This window comes from Oncorhynchus mykiss, chromosome 1 (genome assembly GCF_013265735.2).
Source record: "Oncorhynchus mykiss isolate Arlee chromosome 1, USDA_OmykA_1.1, whole genome shotgun sequence".
Lineage (NCBI taxonomy): Eukaryota > Metazoa > Chordata > Actinopteri > Salmoniformes > Salmonidae > Oncorhynchus > Oncorhynchus mykiss.
In genome coordinates, this window is record NC_048565.1 from 68519296 (window position 1) to 68546442 (window position 27147).

At 42.8% G+C, this 27147-nt stretch overlaps 1 protein-coding gene across 1 annotated transcript in view; it reads left to right on the forward strand.

Moving 5' to 3' along the window:
- Window positions 1–498: 498 nt before the first annotated feature.
- LOC110527930 overlaps window positions 499–27147 on the forward strand; it is a 28604-nt gene continuing 1955 nt past the window's right edge. Inside the window, exons 1-7 of the mRNA XM_021609567.2 lie at window positions 499–925; window positions 9894–10729; window positions 19147–19308; window positions 23492–23657; window positions 24531–24664; window positions 24853–24974; window positions 26900–27004. Coding sequence (XP_021465242.2) covers window positions 850–925; window positions 9894–10729; window positions 19147–19308; window positions 23492–23657; window positions 24531–24664; window positions 24853–24974; window positions 26900–26966 — 1563 coding nt within the window. The 5' untranslated portion in view covers window positions 499–849 and the 3' untranslated portion in view covers window positions 26967–27004. The remainder of the gene's footprint in view (window positions 926–9893; window positions 10730–19146; window positions 19309–23491; window positions 23658–24530; window positions 24665–24852; window positions 24975–26899; window positions 27005–27147) is intronic.

Below are 27147 nucleotides of genomic sequence, written 5' to 3' on the forward strand. Positions count from 1 at the left end.
GTCTCTTTACCGAGAGTCAAAAGTGAAACAGACCTGTTTTATGATAAGCATAATTGACACATGATGCAGATCCCCCCCCTCCTCACTTTTCCTATGACAAAGTGGTGACAATTTTAATTGAAAACAATCACCGTAAGTTACTTAATTGTTACTCAGAAATGATTTGATATTGAGATAAAAATGGCTGCATTGGACATTTAAGAAAATCTCCATCCTTCTATATATTTCAGTGAATAATACTACATCTGCCAATCGATCTCCTCTATCCCCTCACCCTCAGGATGAATTGGAGTTCCTGGCTTCTCCATAGTCTTTTCCCATCCTCTTCCTTCTCCCATCTTCCCTCCCTTCCCCCATCCTCTTCTCTTTCTTCCCCCCTCCTCCCTCTCTTCTCTCCATCCTCTCTCTCTCCCCCCTCCTCCTACCACTCTTCCCTCCCTCCTCCCTCTGGCTGGCTGCCACTCCTCCCAGCGACTCTGTGCGTGTTGTCTGTTGAGGCCGGCCCCTCTCTCTCCTCTGATGGAGGAGTGAAGCTCACTGACACACACTCACAGACGCAACACGCCACAGGCAGGCTACCAGACAGACTGGCAGACAGGTAGGCAGCAGTCAGGCAACATGACCCAAACAGGGAACAGCCTCAGCTCTGTGACCTGTGACAACAGATGCCAACCACAGAACTGAACACTGAAGTTTACTTTGAGAGCCTCAGAGGAGCTGGAGTAAGCAGAAAATAAGACAAATAACAAGACGGGATGAGGAGTGCTTGACTGCTGTTTTTTTAGGCTGAGGAGGAGGGAGTATTTTACTAACTTTTTCTGCACTTTCTGAACCTGTGGAATTCCATTCATGAGCCAGAGGACTAAAGCCAGCATGGTATTCAGCTGGCAGAAGTCCTTTGCCATTCTGACCCCCTGGAGGAAAGGTATAGTACACTTCATGTAACCTGTCTCTATCTCTTATGCCATCATGACGTCTCATCCTACCAGCTGTCTATAGCAGCTGGATTTGCTAGCACAATTTGTAATTTGAGTGTCTGCTGGATGTGTTTTTGTGGTTGGAGACAGAGGTGTAATTTCAGCATGAAGGTAGAGGGTGTCTTTAGTTAACAGCAGTGGGCTTTTATGGTGTCTGGATTTTAGGAGACTAATTGTCTCATCACATGAACAACTCCTCATATCCAAAAGCAAACATATATTGTCTCACATCCACACAGACTTTTCTCAGTAAACTGAGGAGAGTAAAGTGGCCGTGTTACCTCTTTGGCAGTTCTATTAAGGACTAAGGATGCATGTTGTGGTAGACTTAAAAGGTTTGTGGTAGACTTAAAAGGTTGCTGACGGAAGAGAACTGGACTTGATACAGTATAAATGGTCTCTTGATTAGAATAAGCCAGAGTATGCTCTTTTATTACACAGCCTAGCATGGTTCTATTTTGAAGCCCAGACAAAACAATTACTTTGCTTTCCAATGTCAATAAATGTAATTGCTACCATTGGGGAGTGACATAAAAAAAAAAAATCCTAATTTGTGTACCATCTGTTTGTTATATACGCCCCAAGCTAAAGCGAGGCATCTTGTACAGACGTGCCATGAACAAGTAGGTTGACTTTTCAAAACTCGAGCAGTGTCATGAAATAACAAAACCTAACGGAAAAGGGACATTAAAAGTCTGTGCTGTGGATCTGTTCTAAACAGAACTGTGAAACACATTCAATCCTCATCCTCATGTCTGGAGAATATTAGATTACATATGGTAATCAGCAGACTAAAAGCTTTATGTAGTGTGTTTCAGGAAAAAAAACGTTTCAAATACCCTGACACAAAAACAAAGTGATGTTGTTTTTAGGACCTGTTGATAGTCACAGAATCTATGGGGCCCTTGTGATACAGTGTAACTCCTCATTTTTCTTCCGCTTCTCATTTCTCTGCATTCCAAGAATCCGCCTCTATCAGATAACGATCTCAGCTTATGTACAGTATGTCCTCCACACCTGTTGGGAAGGATTGTTCCCCCCCAGATCCTCAATTTGTTTTGTCCTGAGACAGAAAATTCCCAGCATTGTTGTAGATGTGAAAGAGCTTAGACCCTCCTTGGCAGGAATCACGTTGTTTGTCATGATCCTTGGATTGGAAGAAAAGGCCCATTGTAAAGATAACGCTCACATTGTGAACAGTACATAAAGACAAGGCATTTATTGGTCTATTCTTGTGATGTCCTATTGTTGTCATTTGATCACTGTTTAGTTCACAGCAAGAGGATTGTCTCAAAAACTGTTTGTGAATTACAATGACATTGTATTTCTTCTCGGGAAAAAGGAGCTAACATTGAGAAAACGTCCTTGGCTCTATCTTTGTGCATAGTTTCCCTGAGCAAATACTTAGTAATGTTTGACATTTTTTTTAACATTGTAGCATTCCACAAATGAATTGTCCCTTCTTCCTCTCCCCATATTCATCACCCTGACTCAGAGCCAGGCAGAACGGCACGTAGTGGAATTCACGGCTATATGGAATCATCCTGTTTGGAAAGGGTGACAGGAATCTTTCAGATCCTGAGTTATTTGAGAACCTGAAGGGAGTGAGAGAGTACTCTACACATTTTCTTCAACTATGTATGAACTGTGTCTTGATGCCCTATTTTTTCCAGTGTGATCCTGCCACAATAATGAATGATGATCACAACAGTGACAACACATTTATGCCTGTTAGTGGTTGGATGAAATGCCATTTCATAGGGTTATCGGTCATAAAAATCTGCATTTCGTGGATTACTTTTGAGGATGTAATGGTCAGCAAAATCATCCTTTTCTTTTTCAAGAGGTTAAAAAGCCAATGGCTGTGTCAATATAGGATTCACTCATCCAACATCCAACAAAATTGGGAATTACCTATTAAAACATATTCATGTTGATTTGCGTTCAATTAAGAGGTAAACTGAGTTGGTTGGTGAGGGGGATTGTGGGAGGATTCAAACACCAGACCTCCTGTCGGAGGAAACTGGCCCCAAGGAGACTTTACTTGCGTTAGCTCTCCTGCACATTCTTGTCTTATCCTGAGGGCGTCCGATAGTGGGGAGTGGGGAGCGGGGCCCCTGCACCTCCTAGCTCACGTTGATAAAGGGAGTCTGGGATCCCTCCTCAGGGTCGACGCCACGTCCAAGGAAGAGGTGGAAAGGGAGAAAAGATACCAGGCCTGTGTGTTGAGAGACATGCAGCTGAAAAGATACCTGGTTGGCTTCCTTGGGTTTAGGATGGGCAAGAGATGGGGGGAAGGAGTGAGATGGAAGTTGTGTGGCGGTATTTCACACCTCACCAGATAGGACATATGGCTTCTGTCACCTGAACTGCAGTGGAAATTATGTTGGAAAATGTTGTTTTCCATGGGTCAATTGAATTATAATTGTGTTGTCCTAGAATTATAAATGTGGCTCTTGAGGATTCACCTCCAGTTACCATTACTTCATAAACAACTTAAGGGTGAACCTTGCAAAAAAAGAAAATGATGATAGTGACTTAATGACTAGTAGTGGGAATGAAGGTCTATCAGCAGGCTTGTGACCACCCAAAGTGCTAACAGAGAATGGACATTCTGCTAAACCCCCCGGCTGTAAAAATTGCAGGCTTGTCACAGCCTGTTTATGACCTTTCCACTTAGAATCCAAGAAACTTACGGAATGAACAGTTTAGCCCAGGGCTTACACATGCCATCGCCCAGAGCCTGACCCACTGGGTTAATTCAACATCTATTCCACGTTGGTTTAACGTAATTTCATTGAAATGTGGTGGATAAAACGTTGATTCAACCAGTGTGTTGCCAGTGGGGAGCTCATGTGCCATGCCCTTCCATTATGAAGAGCACACTTGCTTGGGTAGATAAAGTTGTTGAGGAATACGCACTTTTCAGTGAGTGGAAAAAAAACTTCAGTTGTAGCTCTTCTTGGCCTAGTTGAAGCAATGGGAGACTTTCAGTTCAAATGTATATGCTCAGCTTAACAACAATCTGTCATGCTCTAGTAATAAATCATCTGTTTGTTGGGATTCCAGCTTCTACCCTTGAGGGAGAGAGCAGTAGTAGAATGTTGAGTCTGCACGTACACAGGTCAACACACCTCAGGGAGGAGCCGTGATATCTAATGGAGGAAACAATCACACACGCACACCCACACCGCAGAGAAGAGGGACGGATGTCACCTCTCCTTACAGCACATATTTTAGCCACTCCCAATCCCACCAGCCTCTGGCAACACAGTGGTGCTGGCTGGATGTGTTTTCCCTCTGTGAGGGAGTGACAGCCACCCAGGAGCTTAAACCTTTGTTCTCACAGCAGAGTGGAGGCTCCAGGCATTTGGGAGGGCAGCAGGGCAATCCATCTGCTTTATCGAAACTCTCCTTTAGTGAGATCATTGTAAAGTTGATTTTCAAATGACTTTTTTTGGTTGGCCAACCTGAACGACAATATTATACTACACGTCTGGAATGTTAAATTAATGTTGCGGCAAAACGTCTGACTCTGTCATTTCTGACAGAAAGGAGGCTAAATACGAGTCTAGAGGGGCGGACAGTGTGTAGCCTAATTACATGTGTGGGGTTACTCAGCCTTGCTGGAAACGGGCTGACTCCACTGAGCCTGTTCAATTACAGTGTAGGATTTCAGATCTGCTTTGTCTTTCCTATGATGACACCTGGGAGATGTTGACACCTGCTTGGGTGTAAGACCTGGTGATTTGTGGGATCAAACCAAGCAGATTGTGTCACAATGGCAGTAGTAGGATTAAGTGGTTGAATAAGCAAGGTGACTTCAGTGTGTAATTAAAGTCACTCTGGTCCCATGTTTTTGTCTGCTGCTAATTCAGAGGAACTGGCAATTACTGCATTTATAAAAAATGTATGACAACAAGGCATAGACCGAGCAGAAAACAGAAAAAAAGTTTATTCTCAAAGAAAGATTGTTATTCTCATTTCTTGAACAAAATTCTCTATTTACTTTAATCCATTACAGAATGTTTTTTATTCATCTCCATCTTTTATTAATTTCCACAGTCTTGGTTTTGAAAATAAATTCCTGGTGTGTTCAGTCACAGAAAAATGGATCCGTTTTCTCTTAATGTTGTTGATTGAGAAAAGATGGCTTGGATAAAGGGACTTCACAAATGGTTTACTCTAAGCTTATTCTGTGTAGGCAACCTGAAGCATAGCAACCTTTGCATGATTGATGTTACATTTGAGTCATTTAGCAGACGCCCTTATCCAGAGCGACTTACAGGAGCAATTCAGACCATCGCTCTTAACCACTACACTACCACTTCGGTTGGCTATTGAGTGAAAACCTATAGCCAAAACCAGTTGACCAAAACCTGGTAAACTTCTCCAACTCAGTCATTCCAACACTTCTTCTGAAAGATAAGTTCTTGAATAAAGAGTTTGTGGTCGAGGTTAAGGAAGAAAACGGAATGGAAAATAGGGTCTCTACACAACAGTATCTTGTTTGTATTTGACAAAACACATAACTCCACTATGTTCATACTCCTGGTTACTTACAATATATTGCATTATTCACATTCCAAGCTGCCTGGAGCTGGGCGAGGTGCTGTTTGATCTCTCTGAACAGAGAGCCAGGTCTCTAGGTCGTTAATTGAAAATCCAGGGGGATTTGGATGCAGATTGTTTTCTCCTCATGGCCAACAGCAAACATGTCCCTTCTTCAGCAAACCCCTGTGCTCAATTACAAGCCCAGCACTGCTTTAAAAGACTAGTGGATATCAATACCTGGGTTGTTTCACCAATTAGGTGCCTTTTGAGGTTTTATTTCACCTACATTTAATATACTATCATAAAGAGCATATGTTCACTTAATAAGAATAAGTTACATTTAAAAATGACTATAATAAGTGCCAAACAAAGTAACAGGGTTGACTTTATCTTAAATCAGCCATAAATCCCCTTGTGACAGGGAGAATGGAAGCCGTTTGTGTGCAACAGGGAGAGGCAATTGAATACAAACTTCACAAAAACATTTTTTAGCCTGTCGTTCTATTCGTAACAGGGTTAATGTGTTATGCTCGACAAAATACCAGAAAGTGGCCAAAAAGAGTAGAACCAGCTCACCTGCTTTAACTCACAACAAAATACCTAGGGCTTTACAATGGTGGTGAAAACATGGAGAAATGTTGGGGGTTAAGTGGGTTATAATCCTCCTAGAATTCACATACAGTAGGATGTACAGAGGGACATATCAAAATGCAGGATTTTGGCACGTTAGCAAGTCTTAATTCATATTCAAAATCTGATTTATTGAATTTTCCATGTGGTCTATATTAAAGGGCACTTCATTTAATATAACAGGCTTTTAAAATGTAATACTTGTGCACAACTTCTACATAAAATATCAGAAGGACGCAAAAGGCACATATTTCGTGGAACGACCCACCTAGGAGGTCAGGGAACTTTTAAGTATGACTGCTTGTGGGAGTAATATATTGGCTGCTAAACATTAAGGAAATGTGGGGGGGGGGGGGGGGGGGGGGGGGGGGCAGTTGGGGAGCTTTGTTTACAGTATAGTAAATACAAAAATGTTGTAACTTTCAACCCAAAATACAACAGCCTACATATTGTGCAGTATGTCTGTCTACAGTCTTAGAAAAAAAGGGTTCCGAAAGGGTTCTACAGCTGTCCCCATAGGAAACCCCTTTTCGGTTCCAGGTAGAACTCTTTTGGTTTCCATGTTACATGGAACTCAAGAGGGTTCTACCTGGAACCAGAAAGGGTTCTTCAAAGGATTCTCCTACTGGGACAGCCGGAGAACCCTTTAAGGTTCTACACAGCACCTTTTTTTCTGAGAGTATATAAGATGAAGTGCAGCACAGTAGTCGTTATGCAGGAGATCATTAGTGTTGCTCTTTAACTATCTACTCCTTCTTATCTCTGTTACCACTGTGTGAGATACACCAGTTCCCATTACACTCCTGTTGATAACACGACTGACTGTAGACTGACTTGATAAAGCCAATTAAGAGATAGTCAGGGCTGTGCTGCTGGAGTTACACATGGACTGCAGTCTCTCGTATCTCCCCCAAGGGACCACCACCGCCTTATCAAGGCTTAGGGAGCTGCTGTAAACGGGTATACATGTGCTATTTCTTAGTTGTTTTACAGTACAGTCATACCTTGAGGACCATCCTAGACAAACATTTACATACTTCTGATTGGACTGCTGAGGTTTCAGGAGTGGGAGCGACAGGGCTTGGTTAAATGTGTCTTTCAGTTTGTTTTTAAATTTGTTATTACTTTATTTATTTTATTCAGGGAAGCACCATATGATCCTATATGAGCTTGGTTTGGGACTTAGTGTACATGCTGGATCAAAGGCTGTATACTCCAGGGACATGTTCAAGAACGACTTACCTCAGAAATAACCCACACTGATACTAGTCTTTTATCTGATGTTGTTTGATCATCTCGGGCACAATAGGGCCTGAACAGTGTCTAAGTAGTTGTACTTTTTCTCTGACCACGGTGGAAAAAGTAATGTGCTACATTTGACGGAAACAGGAAATACGTTTCCTTGCCTACTCTGCAAGAATTTGTTTTGGGAATACGAAGTCTTGAGTTGAGCTAGTGCAATTCTTTCCACATGTAACAGTAGCACTATGGGAGTGGCATGAAGAAAATACACATCTCATTCTAATCAGGTGAGACATACCAAATGACGCATGTACAACACATGCAATTATGGGGATTAATAGGAATTCATGATATGTAGCTAAATAAACATTGGGATTTTGACTGAATGTACTTTAGTTGAGCACATAAAACTGGGGATTCGAATGAGACGACACATGTAGGCTACGCTTTACTGTATATGCAAGTATTGTCTTCTGATACTAATCTTAAAGTTAATGCCCACCTTGACAGCACTGAGCAACAGTATCATTTATGAATCTGATCTGGAAAACCCCACATAACTTTTCCACAATACCTTGATCCACTAGCTTTGGCCAATTTCGGTACATGTAAAATAATTGGGAAAACACAGACATTTTGAATGGGAAGAGACCTGAGGCAGAACCAAGTCTGATAGCATTTCAATCTTATTTGGTCCTATCATTGTTTTGGCAGAGCCACTATCCATTGCCAAAACAATATTATCACAACAGATTTATTTTTCTCATGAAAAACATGGGTGCACTTTGATTTTTGTGGATGTTATTCACAGTGAAATAAAAAAACTACGGGCTTTGTTTTGTGAGAAAAAGCTGCAAACAAACATGGTAGAGGTATCTCCACCTCATATACCCGTCTGAAATTCAAACTTAATTCCATACTAAAATCATTAAATAAAGCAATAACTCATTCATTTAACTTCTAAAGGAGGGAAACCGTATCACTGTCATGATTTATTACAATGTAATGGACTGGCTGCTTTTAAATCTGACACATCACCGTTTCCAAATAGTTTGGCAGTTGATGTTTTAATAAATCGTGGTGGTTACACCTACTTCCAATCAGTTTTGTGTACTCAGCTCAATGACTCATTTCCTGCCAAATAGGTTTCGGGTATATAACGCAGCCTGAGCTCCTGTGAATTTCATTATTTATCATCCTACCCATGTCTCTTCCCCTCCAATCACAATGTCCGCCTGCCTCATTTCCTAACAACCAGAGATGCAATTACCCTATTAGTGTTTATACTTAAATGACGCACCACAACTCCTTAAGTAGGCATCATGTTAGAAGGTTTTGTTTTGTTTCTGTGAGCGGTACTGGGATTCAACTTATATTGATACTCAAAATACTTTAGTTTTACTAGTCTTTTAGTTTTCACAAACGTGTCCTCCAACCCCCACCCCCTTAATAAAGTTCCCTCTAAAGTGGATGAAATCACTGGATTTATAACTTTTTTATTCTCAAATTTCAATGGGACAGATATTCAATTTAAACAGTGGCGATTCCCCAAACCTTCTTTATTGTTGAAGTTTGATCTAACAATCTACTATTATGTTATACCAGAAAGGTTTATGGGTTAGATTTGCAGCACAGGACTAAACCTTTTTAATTGAGTAATACTAATATTTAATTAAAACCTCTTCGCTGCTCAAGGATATGGTGGTATGTACGTTTGTTGTTCTGGAATTCAAGGTAAGTGAAAAAAATAACGTTTGATTGACAGCGATGAGTATCAGATTGCACGTGGCGAGAAAGCGGAGATGTCACATACGAGTGCCCCATAATGGTATTAACTGGACCTTAAGATCAAAGCTGGACAGCCCAGTGTGGGGCACTGACAAATAATGTGCCCTAGGGTATTTGTGTACCTCCGAGTTGAAGAATGCTGGATGGTATAAAACCAGTCCTCAGGTTTCACAGGAAGATCCTCAAAAATCTCTTGGATCTATGTTTTGACAGTACATCTGTGTCATTCATGGTCACAGGAATTGGACATGCAACTGTGAGTCTTTTGGAATAAAAACACCATAATCCCGCATACACAAGAAGAGAGATTTTTTTTCAAATGCTTGAGTCTAACCTCTCAACTTCTGTGTCTTACATTTTACTCTTTGACATCCACTCTCCTTAGGAAAGAGATATTGTAATTAGGTGTTAGGGATGTTCACAGATATTCTATGTCGTCAATAAAAGGACATTTTTTTTATCTGAAAGAGTTAACTTTGAAAGAGTTAGCATTCTGACAATGGTATTTCCGAAGCCCTTAGGGTACTGCTATGCAACACTTGAAAACTGGCATTCACTCAAGTATTTATTTTGCATTTTATTTCATTTCATTGGGGTTAACGGAGTGAAATTGAAGTGACTTGTGGGAACATTCGAAATAGGCAACTCTGGTAATGCACAAAAAAAGGCTGTTTTACTAATAATGCTTCTCATTATTCACAGGAAAGGGGGACAATGTGCTGGAAAATGAGGTTATCCTGACCAAGATGAAGCTCTTCAACAACTTCCATGAGAAGCTCCTCAACAACGCTGTTGATTCTTCATCCACTATCGCCATGTCAGTTTCTGAGCAGGACATCTCAGAGCCTGTCAAAGGCTTGGAGAGAAATGCTGACTTGGATAACATGCCTGGACAGTCCCTGATGGAGTCAAGCTCAGACTACCTGTCAAACATTTTCTCAAACTCTCAGCTTTCCAGGCTGTACAAGTTTGAGTCAGAGGACTCTGGGGTGGAACTGCCCAGTGGAACCAACTCTCCCTCCACACCCACCGGTTCGGAGCAGAGCTTCGTGGTCCACAGCCGGGAACCCTCCTATGACTCCTGTAACCTCAACACTCCTGTCCCTACCCCAGAACCACTCCTCACATTTGACCAGTGCTCTGACACCAAACAAACAGAGGATATGAGAGACACACCATGTATGACTGCAGACAGTGCTGTGCAGGAGTGTGATATGGTGGAGTCGGGGGCTGAACTCAACACAGAAGTTGAGAGGGTAGACCTTCATATAACTGAGAAGGACATAGACATGGAGAGGGCCCAGCACACAGCCTTGAGGGACCCCACTGAGGACGGTAAAGGGGGTTCAGAGCAGCTGGGTGAAAACAAGGCTGTAACTGAGGGGGTCAATTCAGAGAACACAAAGCCCAGGAGACAGTGCTCTACAGGGGCCTGTGACGATATGACAGGGGTTGACTTTGAGCAGCGGCCTCTGAGGAAAGGCACGACGAGTGACAGCCTGGAGGAGTATATGGAGGAATGCTGCAGACTGAGTGAGGTAAAGATATTCCCTGCCCACTTGTTATTTACTCACAACCTCTTGGCTTCTCCCAGGGCTGCATGTAAGCCCACAGATATTTCTAATGTTTTATATTCTGTTTTATGTGGTAACCATAAAGTGTTATTTATGGGGAAACTATTCCTGACACAGAGCGATGCCTTAGTGCTGTTGTAGCTATGCCATCTGTGTACTTTCATCTGCAACATCAGGTCTGTTGAACAGAAGCAGGTACCTTGTGCTTCCTTTTATTTATATTTAACACATTTCCTGCTGTCTTTGTGCTTACAAAGTCAGTGAGCGACGGCAATTAGCAGGGCTTGTTTTGACTTCCTCCAAATCGGCAGGGACTTGAGGAAAGGCCCCTTTTGGGTGGTGGACAACAAACATCTTTACACTCCCTGTCATTATCCCTAATTACCAACCCTTCCCAGCCTCTATGTCACCAGCTAATCACAGAACCTCTAACGACAACAAGTCTCCAGGAAGCTCTCTCTATGGGCAGGAAATTGGGGGAAATTGTGTGTATTTTTGAGAGAAATTATCAACATTGTCTTTGAGATTTCAAGAGCGTGCTAGATTAAAACTAAGGTGAATCAAACCTCTAACAGACACTAAATTAGGCAATAAAGGTGTAGACCACGTCACATTATTGCAATATGAAAATGTCATACTGTTATAAGATTAAAAGGGAACAGTAGCTCATCTTAAACCCCTCTTTATGGGTAAAAAAAAGAAATACAGTATTCTCATACTGAACCTCCATGGGGCTATGACCTCCTTAGTGAGATAGCTGAGCAACAACACGCTACTTGACCCATTCATAATGGCCAGTAGAGGCACGTTCCCATAACGAAAGCTTGCCAATGAGAGCGGTGTTTTCATTCATGTCTGGGGGAAGAAAAAAAAATAAATCTAATTTTTCATGTTCCAAATGAGAAAACAGTGTCCTCTTACGGTGCTGCACCCGACAGCTGTGGAGCTTTGCCAACCAATACTAACCTGTGTGATGTGCTGCTCAACTCATCACTATCAGCTCTCAGCACCGGCTTTCATACGGCGTCAACATGCACCTTCATCTGAATGTCTTGCTGATTTTGGTTTAGAGTGGAAATGAGAATCATGAGAGTGAAACGGTTCATCTGACTGAAACACTGATGCTGTTCCAAAAAAAAAGTGTTATTCATTTTTGAATGTTTGCATAACATTTATATTACTGTAAGAAGGCCAGTCATGGATTTAATGAGGCAATAAGTGATACTATGTGCAACAAAAGTTAACATTTTTGTTGGCTTGAGTAAGCCTGGGACAGTTTGGTGTGCCGTCTCAAGCAAGCCAAGGTGAAAGTGATGCCCATGACATCTATGACCTTTTGACAATTTCCCAGGACATAGATGGCTCTCTCTTCAGATGATATCATGGATGACACCAGAGCTAGTAGTTGATCTCAAATCCTTTACATGAAACATACCATTTTCAACAATCCAATATTAATTAATGAGCCAACTAATCAGTTACACAATTTGAGGTGGCCAAACTAGAAAAACTAGGCCCGACTTCAAACCCCACATCTCTTAACAGATACTTCCCCATCTCTCCCTCAAAGACCTTTCACAACAATGTCACGTTCAAAAGACCCAGTCAAGACAAGGTTGTATTATGGCATACAGTAGGGGAATCTAAACACAGGGCCCGGTTGCATACAGGCTGAAAGGAATAGGTGGAGAGAGCATGTGTTACAGTGCGGGGGCTTTATTCATGCTGCCACATGTCACACAGCACCTGTTCATCTGGCTGTGGGGATATTGTCCTGGATAAGCAGCCAGCTCCCCCCCATTTCTCTCTCATCTGGTTCCTGCTGCTCCCTGGAACCAGGGCCGGACGTCCTACCTAGACGCATCACACAGGTGGCAAATTGCTCCAATTACTCACATATTTACCCAGATAAAACCCTTTGATAGCCATCAGGGCCCCTTTAACGGACCAGTCGACTGGCCGGCGGGTGGCGATTATTTTGGGGGGCCCCTCCGTGCTCTACTTTAGGGGTGCATTGCTGACAGGCAGTCCGGTGGTTAAACTATTCATCATCATGGAATTTGTTAAACGCCATTGGCACTTGGATTGGAACCAGTGCTATGGTCAGATTATATGAAAGTATAACTATTTGAGCATGCACACCAGAGGTGGGTTTCGCTTCGAAGGAGGAAGGCATATGAGGAAATAACTCCGTGCCTACTGTAAAATATGATGATGGATCTTTGATGTTATGGGGCTATTTTGCGTCCACTGGTCCTGGAGCCCTTGTTAAGGTCAACAGCATCATGAACCTTAGCAAGTACCAGGGGATTTTAGCCAAAACCCTGGTTGCCTCTGACAGGAGGCTGAAACTTGGCCGCAAGTGGATCTTCCAGCAAGACAATAACTCCAAGCACACATCAACATCCACAAAGACTTGAACCTTATTGAAAACCTGCCCTTCAAATTGAGAGGGCCGTCCATAAGTGCAGACAAAGGATATCAAGGATCTCTAAAGATTCTGTGGAATGGTCTAAGATTCCTCCCTATATGCTCTCCAATCTCATAAAACGTCTTATAGAAAGGCTCAGTGCCGTTATCCTTGCAAGGTGAGGTATTGAATTGTATTGAACAAAATCTTTCTCTGAACAACTGTATTAGTATAACACAATATAATCCTATTTTTTTGCATAGAATATAGGGCAGTATTTGTAATATTTACAACTTTATCAACGGTGCCAATCATTTTGGAACTGACTGTATTTCACCATAAAGAGAAAACGTTTATCATATGTTTGTGTTTAGCTATCCGTCTGATCTCATGCGTGCAGCAGGCCTCTATCCTTAGGGGGAACCACATGACATTCAAAGCATATTTCCCCTTGCTTGGCTACCCAAACTCCTTCCTTTGACCAAACTCTATGCCACGCCCATTCGTTTATTCTCAATTTCTTCTCCGCACTGAGTTGCTTGGCTACCCAGACTCCTCCCTCCGGCCAAACTCTATGCCACGCCCATGGACGTTAGTTTATTCTCCATTTCTTCTCCGCACTGAGTCTGGATCTGAGTACTTCTCTGACCCTTCACTGAATGCGAACACATTCAGGGCTGTCTGATTGGTCCAGAAACCGATGGGTTGGGCCAGAGCCAGAACACGGAGGTTTTGAAATTCATTATTGGCTTTGATACTCTGATTGGTTAGAGACGATCCACAGCTGATGACTTTATTTTGTACAACCCCCCTAGTGCCCCTCGTCACCACAAATTACTTCAATGATGGCAGTCTCAGACCAGGGCCGGCCTGCCCAGTAGGCAGGATTAGGCAGCCGTCTATGGCGGCAGATTGACGGGGGCGGCATTTTCCGAGCTAAACTGACCAAGACACACCTTCAACAACACATAAAACCTCACATAATTCTGCCCCAAAACAATGACAATTTCTCTCAACATGTGCCATATGGGTTTTTTGAAGAGCGCTGATTCCGCCCTGTGATAAGCAGTGCCTACTTTGTCAAAGGCAGGGGCATAAATGTTTTGGCTTGTCCATTCCCAGCGTGTCTCTCCAGGATGCTGTTGGAGAGTTGCATCGCTGCAAATCAGGAATAATAAAGCCAATGCAACTGCCTGGTTTACAAAATGGTAGGCCAACTACATGGATGGACATTCATACAATTCCATTGCGGGCTGACACTGTAGGCTACACCCCAATAAGCACAGACAGATGCCAACATCTTTTGGATGTCTTTTTCTTTCATCCTGTCCGGACATCTTTTTTTTATGTGCGTTCAGGACCAGCCTCAAACCAATCATAGACATCGATGTTTGGCTCAGATTTGGTCCGGTCTGGACAGGCCTTGATTTGGTCCAAAAGTGGACGTCTATAAATGACGTCCTTCAACTTTCATTCAGAACTGAAAATGAACCTGATTTCAACATCCGGAAAATTCATATTTTAAATGTCCGGAAAATATGTATTTTCAACTTTAATTCAGAACCTAAAATGTCTGGAAAGTACTTGTTTTAGATGTCTTTTCAACAACATTTTGCTTACTGTGAATATTCTAGATATGTGGGGAATACGAGGGCAGAAAATGTCTCCCTCTCCCTTAGGGGTGGCAGAACAGCCAGGCGTTATGTTGCGAACAACAGAGCAGCGGAAATAATTTTGTTTGAGTCGTCAGGCTATATTTCCCCCCCTCTGTTGAAGGATGTGTGGAACACTGTGAAATATGATGTCATAAAAGAATGAAGACGAGGGGAAAGATGGCAAGCCCTGCTAATTGAAATGGTGGTCCTGTCGAATTCCACAGCTGCAGCAGCCCATAAGCATGCACATGATATACAGTACTAAACACACGTTCTAGGGGTTTCACATTCATTCCACTGATTCATCTATTTATGATGAACTGACCTGTGTTGATCGTGGTGCTCAAGACATCTGTAGAGTATGTGATAGGTGCTGTAAATAATATTTAAGTCCAATGTCAGGGATTGCAATGGGCCATACATGACTAATGTAGCTGCTGAATTTATGGTAGACACCCAAGTACTTCCATGGGTTATTGTTGGCAGGTAGTAAGACAAACTTAGGTAGACCAGAGTCTTAGTGAGGTGTTGTTGGTGGCTAACAGAGAGAGGTAGCTAGCATCATTGGGGTAGTTAATCTCACCACTGACCCATAATGGCACTATGCCATACATTCTGTCTCTGTAAATCCTCAAGACCCCCTTTTCCTGTCAGCACAGACACACAGTGTGTTCCCCATAGAGTGCCAATGGAGATATACAACTCTCTCCCTAGATTGTGTGTGCTGAAAACAAATGGGTCTTCTGGACAGAAAAGCAGTATACGTGTACAACACGTATCTTTCTCCCTATCTCTGTGTGCACCTCACATCTGGCACCACATTCCTTTCCAACACTGTCATGTTTAGGAAAGTATTTTTTGATGCGGCAGACACAGTGGAAATCTCCAGAACCAAGGCCTGAGGAGAGCCTCAGTTCTTCACCACAGTCTTTGATATCAGCATATCATGCTCACGTTTTCTATGTTTCGCTAGAATAATATTCAAATCCTTAAACTCAAATTGTTGTCATTGTCAAGGCAACGGTTGGTCTTGTGTATTGGCTTCGGAAAAGACCTCCCCATAGGTCTCATTTGAACAAATACACCTCTCCTATATCTCTATTTCACACTTTCACAACTTTGAAGGAAAGAGCTAAGTGAGAACTCATTCTCTAACTAGGCCAAAGCCTGGCATTTTATCTGCTAGCCAGCGATTCCCACGTTTGAAACATTGTTACCCCCTCACAACCTATGGGGCCAGAAGAAGCTCTGAAAAAGGGTGGGGGCATTCCCGGGACCCTGAGCGGTGATAAAATCAGTCCCACCCTGCGTCCATCACCGCCGTAGCCGATCTGAGTAAGACCTTTAAAAAAGGCTACGGGGCCAGATGGAATACCAGGACGCTTACTCAGAGCATGCGTTGACCAGCTGGCAAGTGTCTTCACTGACATTTTCAAACTATCCCTGACCCGGTCTGTAATACCAACTTGTTTCAAGCAGATCATCATATTACCCATGCCCAAGAATGCCAAGGTAACCTGCCTAAATGACTATCGCCCGTAGCACTCATATCTATAGCCATGAAATGCTTTGAAAGGCTCACATTTACACCATCATCCCAGACACCCTGGACCCACTCCAATTCACATACCACCACAACAGATCCACAGATGACGCAATCCCTATTGCACTCCACACTGCCCTCATCCACCTGGACGGAATATGTTGGAATGCTGTTCATTGACTACAGCTCAGCATTCAACACCATAGTCCCCTCCAAGCTCATTACCAAGCTGGGGAACCTGGGACTTAATATCTCCATCTGCAACTGGATCCTGGACTTCCTGACGGTCCGCCCCCAGGCGGAGCGTAGACAACAATCCATCTGCCATGCTGACCATCAACACCGGGGCCCCTCAGGGGTGTGTGCTCATGTCCACATCACTAAGGAATTAACATGGTCCACACACACCCATACAGTTGTAAAGAGGGCACGACAGCGCCTCCTCCCCCTCAGGAGGCTGAAAAGATTTAGCATGGGCCCACAGATCCTCCAAAAGTTCTACGGCTGCACCATTGAGAGCATCTTGACTGGCTGCATCGCTGCTTGGTACGGCAACTGCTTTGCATCAGACGTCAAGGCACTATAGAGGGTAGTGAGTACAGCTCCCTGCCATCCAGGACTTCTACCAGGCAGTGTCAGAGGAAGGCCCACAAAATTGGACCAAGTCTGGAACCAACAGGACCCTGAACAGATTCTACCCCCAAGCCATAAGACTGCTAAACAAGACTCCTAAATAGCTAATCAAATCTCTACCCGCTGGTGCTACTGTCTATTATCTATCCTGTTGCCTAGTCACTTTAACCCTACCTATATATACACATAGCTACCTCAATTACCTTGTAACCCTGCACATCGACCTGGTACTGGTACTCCCTGTATATAGCCATGTTACTTTCACTCATCATTGTTTTTCATTATTCACTGTGTATTTATTCCTCACGCCACTATTTCAATTATTTATTTTTAATCTTTAACTCTGCATTGTTAAAAAAGGACCTGTAAGTAAGCAATTCACTGTTATTCTACACCTATTGTTGACAAAGCATGTGACAAATAAAAATGGATTTGAAGACTGCTACCGGTCTCATATCCTTGGCCCATGACTTACTGTGTGTGAGGAGGAATCTCCTCCTTATCTTAATGAGCCCCCGTAAAACAGAGCTGGGAAGGCCAGGCTACAGGCTAGACTAAAGGAACAGGCACCTGATCACTGTCCACCCGACTGATCATCGCTGAGGCCCTGGTCAGACACCTGCATGTCTGGGGAGATAAGGGGAGAGCCAGGACAGTACTGGACTTCTCCATGAGTCATTGACAAATGTTTCAAAACCACTGTCTGGGAAATGAGTAGCCGGTCAAGACTGTGTGTAATGGGCAGAAGGTTCCTTTTTCTGTCAGTGGAAAGGAGTGATTTCAGTCCTGCTGACTGTTATGAATTTGTGTCCCATTATTTGGCCTGCATTTCCATTAGTGGACAGGTTCCTTACTGGAGTTTCACAGAAGTTGCACGGAAAAGCCTTCTGGGGGGGGGGGGAGAAAGGCTTCGAACTGAGCTTACTTCCTGCTTTTGTTGGGACACTGTGTGAAATGTGGACGATTGTATAAATATTTGCTCAAATTGTCCTTTTCATATTTCTGCAAATGTGAACATCTGCGCCTCTCGGGCTAACGGTCACACCATAAAACAAACATACAAACAATGGCACACAGCCATGTCTTTGTGTTCCCACACCAGTGCGGTCATAAGTTTGAACAAAATCGTCAATCACTGAACTTCTGCTCCAACCCTCTTAAAAAGGCACTACGTCTGTTTTCCCAGGCCTTTTACTTACCTATTTCCATCTGGCCTCATAAGCAATATGTTGACATCACCATGTTTAAGATGAACATCCAGCCACCACTGCCATCAATCAAACGACTACAAACGTATGCAGTGCCACTATGGTATGACGAGAGATTATGCAATACATTCAGGATGAGGCTAGACCCTAACATAAATTCATATGAGTCGCATAATCCCTTCCAGAGTCGACTCCTCCTGGTCAATGTTGACATGAAGCTAGGGAAAGACTTAGTGGCCCACGGCAGCAGGGGAATGCATTTAGTAGTAAAAAACTCAACCGATATGGTTAACATGTAACAGGTCGTAAAATATCCCATAGGAACATTCCTGTTTAGATAAAAATGTAATGAAATAAAACGTGTTGAATACCAGAGAGGATGGATACCCTCCCCAGCAGGTTACATCATCTAACATCACCCTCTTGTTAAATCCACGGATCCTTTTAGGCATGTGATGCAGCACCTTTAAGGTGATGTTATGACTGGACCCAAGAATTTCAGAGGACCTAATGTTTTTTTTAATCACACATTAACTTTTTGGTGGATTAGGGACCAGTCAATGGTTTAGCCTTTTATCAGGCATGACAAAGGAATGACAGAGCGATATAAACCACTGAAATCATTTGACCGTTTACCTCAACAATAGATTACAGCTCTCTCTCTCTCTTCCCCTCATAAAAACACTCAGTTGAATTACCTACAAGCAGTAGCCCAGTAAATCCCATTGCTTACTGGTTACCCATTGTAAAGATAAGGAACTATACAAACAACACATTCTTACAACCTTTCCTCAGAGAACATGTGGTAGTGTCTTGAAACAAAATCTGTACATTTCACATCTAGTTCTCAACCGCAAAAGTTAAATTAGCAGCCCTACAGAGACCTATGACCTCACTAAGCTCACCAAACCCTCCTCTCTTTGATTCCTCAGGTCCACCAGGCCAGCTCCAACCCCCTGGGCTCCGGACTGGGCTACCTGGAGCACATCTGTCAGCTCATCGAGAAGATTGGTCAGCTCCAGGAGCACAACCTCAGGCTGCAGAAGCAGATCTGTGGTCTGCAGAAGGATGGAAAGATGGCCAAGAACAAAGAGGTGAGTCACATACTGTACAGACAGTACTATAAACTATCATCATCAGCATACTCACACAGTCCTGTCTTTGGAGTCGAATCTCCGTTAGGTTAAAGCATCTGGATTGGGTGTATTGTCTTATTAAAAAAAAAAAAGGCTTCTTATCAAAAATAGGCTTCCGCCATATAGCTTTTACATAACATATCCAGTCTTGTCAGATCAGGGAGGGCGAAGAGAGGAAGCACTGAGATAAAGCTGGTTTATGGCCAAACCATCGCTCTCAATGAGTTAACAACGTGAATGTTCTTAACGTTAGGGTATTATGATTTATCCCATTTACGAAGCTCCTAAAACTGTTAGAAAAACGTTGTAAAAGGCCGCTGTAGGTAGTGTAGGACAGACCCACGAACATCGATCTTTGATTTGCAGTTGACTGCTGTCCAGGTGGTGCAGAGATAGCTATACATGCTTTGAAGTGAGCGATTACGACCCACAGGGACGGACTGGCCAAATTTGGTCCGTCTTTCGCCCAGCGGGCCTGTTTAAATTGGGATTTTAGTGCAGAATGATAATTATTGGGCCTATAATGGGGGCATCAAGGAAAATTAATTGGCCGACGTGGGGGCCTCGAGACAAAAATAATGGTCCGGTATGGGGGACTCAAGGGGAGAAAAAAAATTGCGGTGTGTTAGACATGCCACGGACGATTTCTGGTCTCAGTACATCCTTGCTCACTCATGCTGTCCCAGTGTACACTTAGCGGTTTCCAGAATGGCAGTAGGATGAACGTGGATGAAAGTGTATTTAATGAATAGAACAGCTTGGCCCAGCAGTCTTTAAACGTGTGAGGCACACATTTAGGAAAGTCCTTATAGCATGGCAAAGAGACACCTTTATGTTTATATCAAAGGAATTAATAACAAGCACCAGGGGCTTTTCCTGACACCTGTTTAAAGAGAGCAGAGGAGTTAGGGTCTGTGGCTGGGACAATGGTGCATCATTCCTGATGATAACTAGACTACCTGAAAAATCAACATCTGAACCCCAGCAACATCATACAAACAAGATGATTTACCGGAATTGAAAAATAAATAAGAATCATCAGTTTATATCTGAAATTATGTCCATGTTAGCTAATCATATTATGTAGCTGTAATATCACTGTCTCACAGCTATTCAAAATTAGATATAGGTAAAGGTTCAAACAAATGTGACTATGAAAATGCACAAAGGCAAGGCCAACGTCAGCATTAAAATAGGGCAATTTACGTTTTTTGTTTCTCTGTAGTAAGCACCAGTTAGAGTGGCATTCCAGTAAACTCTCATAAAATAGCTAACAATCTTCTCAGTTAACAATGTATAACCTATAAAATCCCAAGGCCAGCTCTCCTCACTCTTGCTTTCCGTTCCCACACAAGATGAATAAATTGGCTCTGAATGTAATCTTACCAACGCCAGAGAGAGAAAATACCATTGGTTATTTATGGATTTAAAAAAAAAGTTGTGCCGTTGTTTAAAAAAATCGGTATGGTAATAACATGGGAACATGGGTGAAAATGAATAAAACATGAATTAATAGAAAATTAGGAATGTATAGTTTAGAGTCCTAACACTACCTCAAGTTTATGTTTCAGTATCGGTTGAACCCAACTCAACAAGTGCTCATAGTTAGTCTTTCGGAATCAGCTCAACACAAGAAAAAAAAAACTCAACTTGGATTTGAAAAACAACAACCCAGGCACTAGATTTGGGTGACACCTTATTGCATTGTATTCAACTTTGCCCCCTCTCTTGTGACATTTGCCTGTGCTTCTAAAGAAAAGTACTTTGGCATTGTGTGGATGTCTCGCTTTCCTTTTGAGACTTTGGCACAATACCGGAGCTGCTATGTTCAGGGGGTTTCAGAGAGCTTGTTCCAAACTAGCTCTGTCAGTTTGGGCCTGGGGGCCGGAAAAGCTTTCCACTGAAGCAAAGGGTGAGCCCAGCAGGAGCCTACACTTCAAAGTCTTCAAAGAGAGCTAGAGAGACAGTGAGAGAGGGACAGTGAGAGGGACAGTGAGAAAGGGGCATTGAGAGAGGGACAGTGAGAGAGATCCCAAAAAGTGCTCTTTCAAAAACAACCACATGCTCTCTAACTAAAAACCCTCTTCAACAATCTTAGCAGGACTTACAATTCTTTAAGGTCACCAAATTCAGATATGATTTTACCTCGATAATTCTAACTTTCCATTCAAATGTAAGATACACAGACATAATGTGGGTGTCATTCTCTCTGGGCCCAATCCGGTCTTGAAAGATGTGCACACGATTTTCAGATGGTTTTGAGGACCACACCAGCTGTCCTCCCAAGCGTTTAGTAATAATTTCCCCTGCTGTGAGTGTTTCTATGTTTAGGCCACAACCTGAAACATGTAGATGACACATCAAAATGATGAGCAAGTTAGCTGGGGCACATCTAAGCCCCATGAATGGTGGTGCTGACACTTATGGTTCCCTGTACCTAGGCCCATCTACCCCACCTTTCACATCAGCACCAGGGTCACTGCTGGGCTCATTATAAACACAGAGACCCAGAAAATTGCATTAGAGCCAACCTACCACGACCAGGGTGGTTTGGGGTTTCTTTATGATCAGTCAGATGAACTGAGACGCACAAAAATATCTAGAATCAATACTAGAATGGAAGAAAACTTTAATCAAGTTTCTAATGTGAGCAATGAATGTGAGCTCACTTGTCAGGCCTCAAGCTCCCCTTTTCCTTATTCTAAAATAAGTACTACCTCAGACAAAGGAGCCGTCCGAAGGCTGTCCCTGGGTTATTGAGAAACGGGATGTGATGAAGGGAACATTCCAGAGCCGGAGTGTTCTGGACCTTCCCTTTTCCCCTGAGTGCACAGAGACATAATGCCTCCAACAGTTTAATCCTCTTCTTTTGGTCAGAGGTCAAATGCCTGGTGTGGGCGGCCCTCTGAGTCCCCAAAGGTGGGAGCTGCCTCCTTCTAAGGGCTAAGTACACACAGATGGGGTGGTCCTTGGAGAGGGCAAAGACCACCCCTTCTCAGTAGAGAGGGTGTCTTCACAGAGGGGAGAGTGTGGTTGTGGGTCCAGCGGGGATATCAGACTGTGGTCAAAGTTCAGTAAAAACCAAAACAAAGCAGTGGAGCAGGACTTCAGTAGTCATTCATCATGCCATGCTTACCCATGTTTCGGTATAAACGTCTAGTGGTTGCATAACAGGCCATTCAGAGTTCAAATAAGGATTTCCGGGAGAGAGCACTGTCCAGAGATGGTTATTTTAGTGTAGAGTTTGCACCATGTGTCCAGGATAGAGTTAACTTCAGTGCGGAGAATGAAATTATTTTGCACAAGATTAGGAAATGACTTCACCTAAATGAGTCACTTGGGTTACAGCTCTGGGTTCTGAAGTTGTGCAGGTGGCGAGTGTGTAACATTCACGTGATGAAAAATCCCCCTACTGTAAAAGTGACACTGCAAGTTTGATTGTTAACAATGAAGCAGGAAAAAATAACTCTCGTCTCCGGGCTTTCATCTTATTCAATTTATGCTACTGCTGGGCATCTGCGTGGTTTGAACTTCAACAGGGTTTTACGTTAGCGTGGATGTGACGTCCAGAGTTTCCTCAGCTGGGATAAACAGATGGGAACTTTTTCCAACTCTAAACAATGACTCGGAAAGTCTCTCTGATTTTTCTATGAACTACCACACGTGACTGCATAGCGCATATGTTGTAGGCTTATGAGAAGAAAATAGCTAGGCCTACTATGGATAAGTGGATGTAGAGTTTTGAAGTACATTTTGTTTAGGTTAGGCGGTCATAAATCCAAATCAATCTTGAAAAGAAATAAGAAAATACACACTCTATGCATGAAAACAACAAATCAGGTTATTACATTAAAGTAAGTCAAACAAACTCAGATATCACCTAACATTTTGGCAGCAGAGAAGGCCTAAAAATGCAAGATTGTGATGGCCAAAGCACATTTTCACTCCTTGTAACAGGTGGTTGCTGTCTGAGTCAAGTAAGTACTGTTGGAGGACCCTTGACCCCACGGGCGAGAAAAACAGTAAAACTAGATTCTGATTGCAAATACATTTAATATGCAGTGTTTTCTCATTGTTTTGATGCGGTGGTTTGTCCCTCCTACTCACAGTCCTGTACCCTCTCTTCCTGTCTGTCCCCCAGGACTTCTTCCTGCAGCACTGTAGCTGTGGAACGGCCGGCCTGACCTTTCAGGAACAGAAAAGACACTCCAGGAGTGAGTTCCTGACCACATCCATGAGTGGCACCCTCTCTGACCTCTCCACCATCCCTGAGGTCACACGTCACACAGGACTCACAGCCATGAGAGGTCAGTTAACTGCTTAATAACATGATAACAACCCATAATCAACATCCAGTCAACTCTCCTCACTTAAAATCCAATGAACATGCCATACATTCTCAAAAAGTGTTTTTGGCGCAGTTTGACAGTCATTTCATCAGATGTTTTCTATGCAACCTTTTCGTTTCCCTCAGAAAACCAGTGTATTATTTCATTGGCAGGTAGATTATCAGTTAATAACCTGCTCCTGCGGGCCTCATTCAGTCACACACAACGACATAAGACCGAATTAAAATACATGTTTCCCCAACGTTTTCCTGAAACAGATCTAATGGGTTTATTAGAACATTATGAGTGAATCTTAGGTTTCAAAACGTGACCGGGTGACACCCAAGGTGTGTTTTCGCCTTATCATCTCACATAACATTCCAAGGAATGCTAGTCACCCAGCAACAGAGTCATTTCGCCAAATGTTTTTACCCTCCTGTTTTCGTGCAGGTCACATTCCCGCAGGTGGGCGGGTGACAGTAACGTGGTCCAGAGGAGATCGCTAAATTTTTACTTGAGCAGGAGAGGGAAATTCCTGGCATTCTGCATATAGAAGGAACATATAACGTACCATGGATTTAGGAATTTCTTGCTCCTCCAATAGGCAGGATTCTGGAAACTGGAACTGGGAAGTAGGGGGATGGCAAATGGTCCTCCCTGTACTGCGATAACAGATTGAGGGGGTGGGGAGGTTGAGTAGGAAGTGGTGGCAGGGCGAAAACAGGGGGTCCTCTGGGACAGCTGATTCACATCACCATGTGTCATAATAGTTTCCCCCCACTATGAGTAGTGAGTGGTTCCAGCCCTCATGACACTAATTCATATCATATCTCTCTCTCCTTCACTCTATAGAGAGTGACCAAGGTAATAACCAGCCCCTGGTGCCCCTTTGTAGGAGGGGCCTGAATCGGAGGAGCTACACAGAGGGAGAGACACGCTCCTATCTCTTTGACAGTACAGAGGGTCTCTCTGCCCCACACAGACGGGTGAGTCACAAACATTCCTCCTCTGACTCACTGGGCTGTGCACAACAGCCTCAACCCCTGTTTGCGGTCCAAATATGTACATCTGCACAACACAATGTTACAGTAGATTTAAAAACACACTGTCCTGATCAAACAGTGGGGAAAGAACCTATTTGTTCATGCTGAGATATGTGTGTTTGGTTGTGTAGCTGAGTGAGAACTACACATGGGGCAGAGTGAAGGATCTGGTGAAGAAGACCAAGCTGAGAAACCAGAGCAGACTGGGACAGACATCCACCTCCCTGAAGAGATCCTGTCCACAGCTCTACTGGTGAGGACCTCTCAAAAAACTCTATACTCCAAAGTCTTTTCTAAAAAATACTGTATTTCTTACTACAGTATTTACAGTACAGTATTTCTTAATAAACACACAAAGAAAAATTATGAATACCACATTGGAAATGTCCACAAAACATAACAATCAGGACTTGGCTGTTGTCTCAACTTGTCAGCCATTTGAGATTGTCTGTTCTAGCTGAAGAAACTAAAAAAAGGTCACTAAAGATAACAGTTGGAGCTTGTTGGTCCTGCAAAGTTGTGTGAACATCTTGAACGGATCATGATACAAGAACAGAGAGGTCAAGTTGTAATTAATCACAGCTCTCTTTAGTTTCATCATCTTTTGTGGGTGTGTGCACCTACTAACTTTTAAATCCTTTAGTCTTTGTAGAAAGAGGAGTTCAGACTGTCATTGGCAGTAGGTCATAGGTTGTGTTTATAGAATGACTCAACTCCTGCTTTCTAGAAAGAAAAACACTGAAAATACTGAAAATGTCCGACCAACTGATATCATCTTACCATTTAGAGATCATTACTTAAAGCTACAATATGGGCAAAATTTGCATCGAACGTGAGGTATACAGTACCAGTCAAAAGTTTAGACACACCTACTCATTCCAGGGTTTCTTTATTTTTACTATTTTCTACATTGTAGAATAATAGTGAAGACATCAAAACTATGAAACCAAAATAAGTGCTAAACAAATCTAAATATATTTTATATTTGAGATTCTTCTAAGTAGCCACCCTTTGCCTTGATGACAGCTTTGCACACTCTTGGCATTCTCTCAACCAACTTCATGAGGTAGTCACCTGAAATGCATTTTAACTAACAGGTGTGCCTTGTTAAAAGTAAACATTTGGAATTTCTTTCCTTTTTAATTTGTTTGAGCCAATCAGTTGTGTGGTGACAAGGTACGACGGTTGGTATACAGGAGATAGCCCTATTTGGTAAAAGACCAAGTCCATATTATGGCAATAACAGCTCAAATAAGCAAAGAGAAATGACAGTCCATCATTACTTTAAGACATGAAGGTCAGTCAATACGGAAAATTTAAAGGAGTTTGAAAGTTTCTTCAAGTGCCGTCGCAAAAAACATCAAGCACTGTGATGAAACTGGCTCTCATGAGGACCGCCACAGAAAAGGAAGACCAAGAGTTACCTGCAGAGGATAAGTTCATTAGAGTTGCCAGCCTCAGAAATTGCAGCCCAAATAAATGCTTCACAGAGTTCAAGTAACAGACACATCTCAACATCAACTGTTCAGAGGAGACTGTGTGAATCAGGCCTTCATGGTCGAATTGCTGCAAAGAAACCACTACTAAAGGACACCAATATGAATAAGAGAATCTATCTAACACACAGGAATCTACGTCAACATAATGGGAGTAGATATATAAAAAAAGATGTGGATATTTTGGGTTAGAAAATGTTGGAAGCACCAACACTATATGACAGGTTCTTGGCAAATCATTTCAGATATCTTTTTTCTTTTATTAATGCGAGTCAGTGGAAGAATTGTGGTATTCTGTTGTTTGAAGGTTGTAGAACACAGGAATTTGGTGGGAGTTGCAGGGCTTGAGGAAAGAACAGCTATTTCCTTGGCCCTTCAACCTATTCCACATGCTGGATGGGGCACTCCTCAGACAGAGGGTGGGAGCTTGGCACGGACACAGACGATTAGCGGAGGGGTTGCCGTGTCAGGTTTGAGGTATGCTGGGAGGAGTTGGAGAATTCCCAATGTATTTCACAGTGGTCCAATGAGATATAGAGATGCTTTGCATAATGTATCTAAAGGGAGACCCTCTCTTGGAAATAAATGCATGTGGAAAAAAACATCCTGGTCTCAAGCATTGTGCATAGCTCATTGTAACAGCATTGGCGCACACCAATAACAATGCCCAATTTCCATACAGCCCTGACCTGGGACCAGTGGAACTGCCAGGAAGAAACAGGAACTCCATGGTCGCCTTGGGCCATTAGAACAAACTGGACTTCCAGTGGCCCCAATAACAAAGAAGGTACACAAAGTTCTGAAACAATCAACATATTGCTAACGTGTAGTGAAACATGTTGGAAGCATGCTGTGAATGTACAAGCACAACTCATTTAGCAGCTATCATATGATTAATGGCCAGCGTATCTTAAAGCTATCCATAGAGGT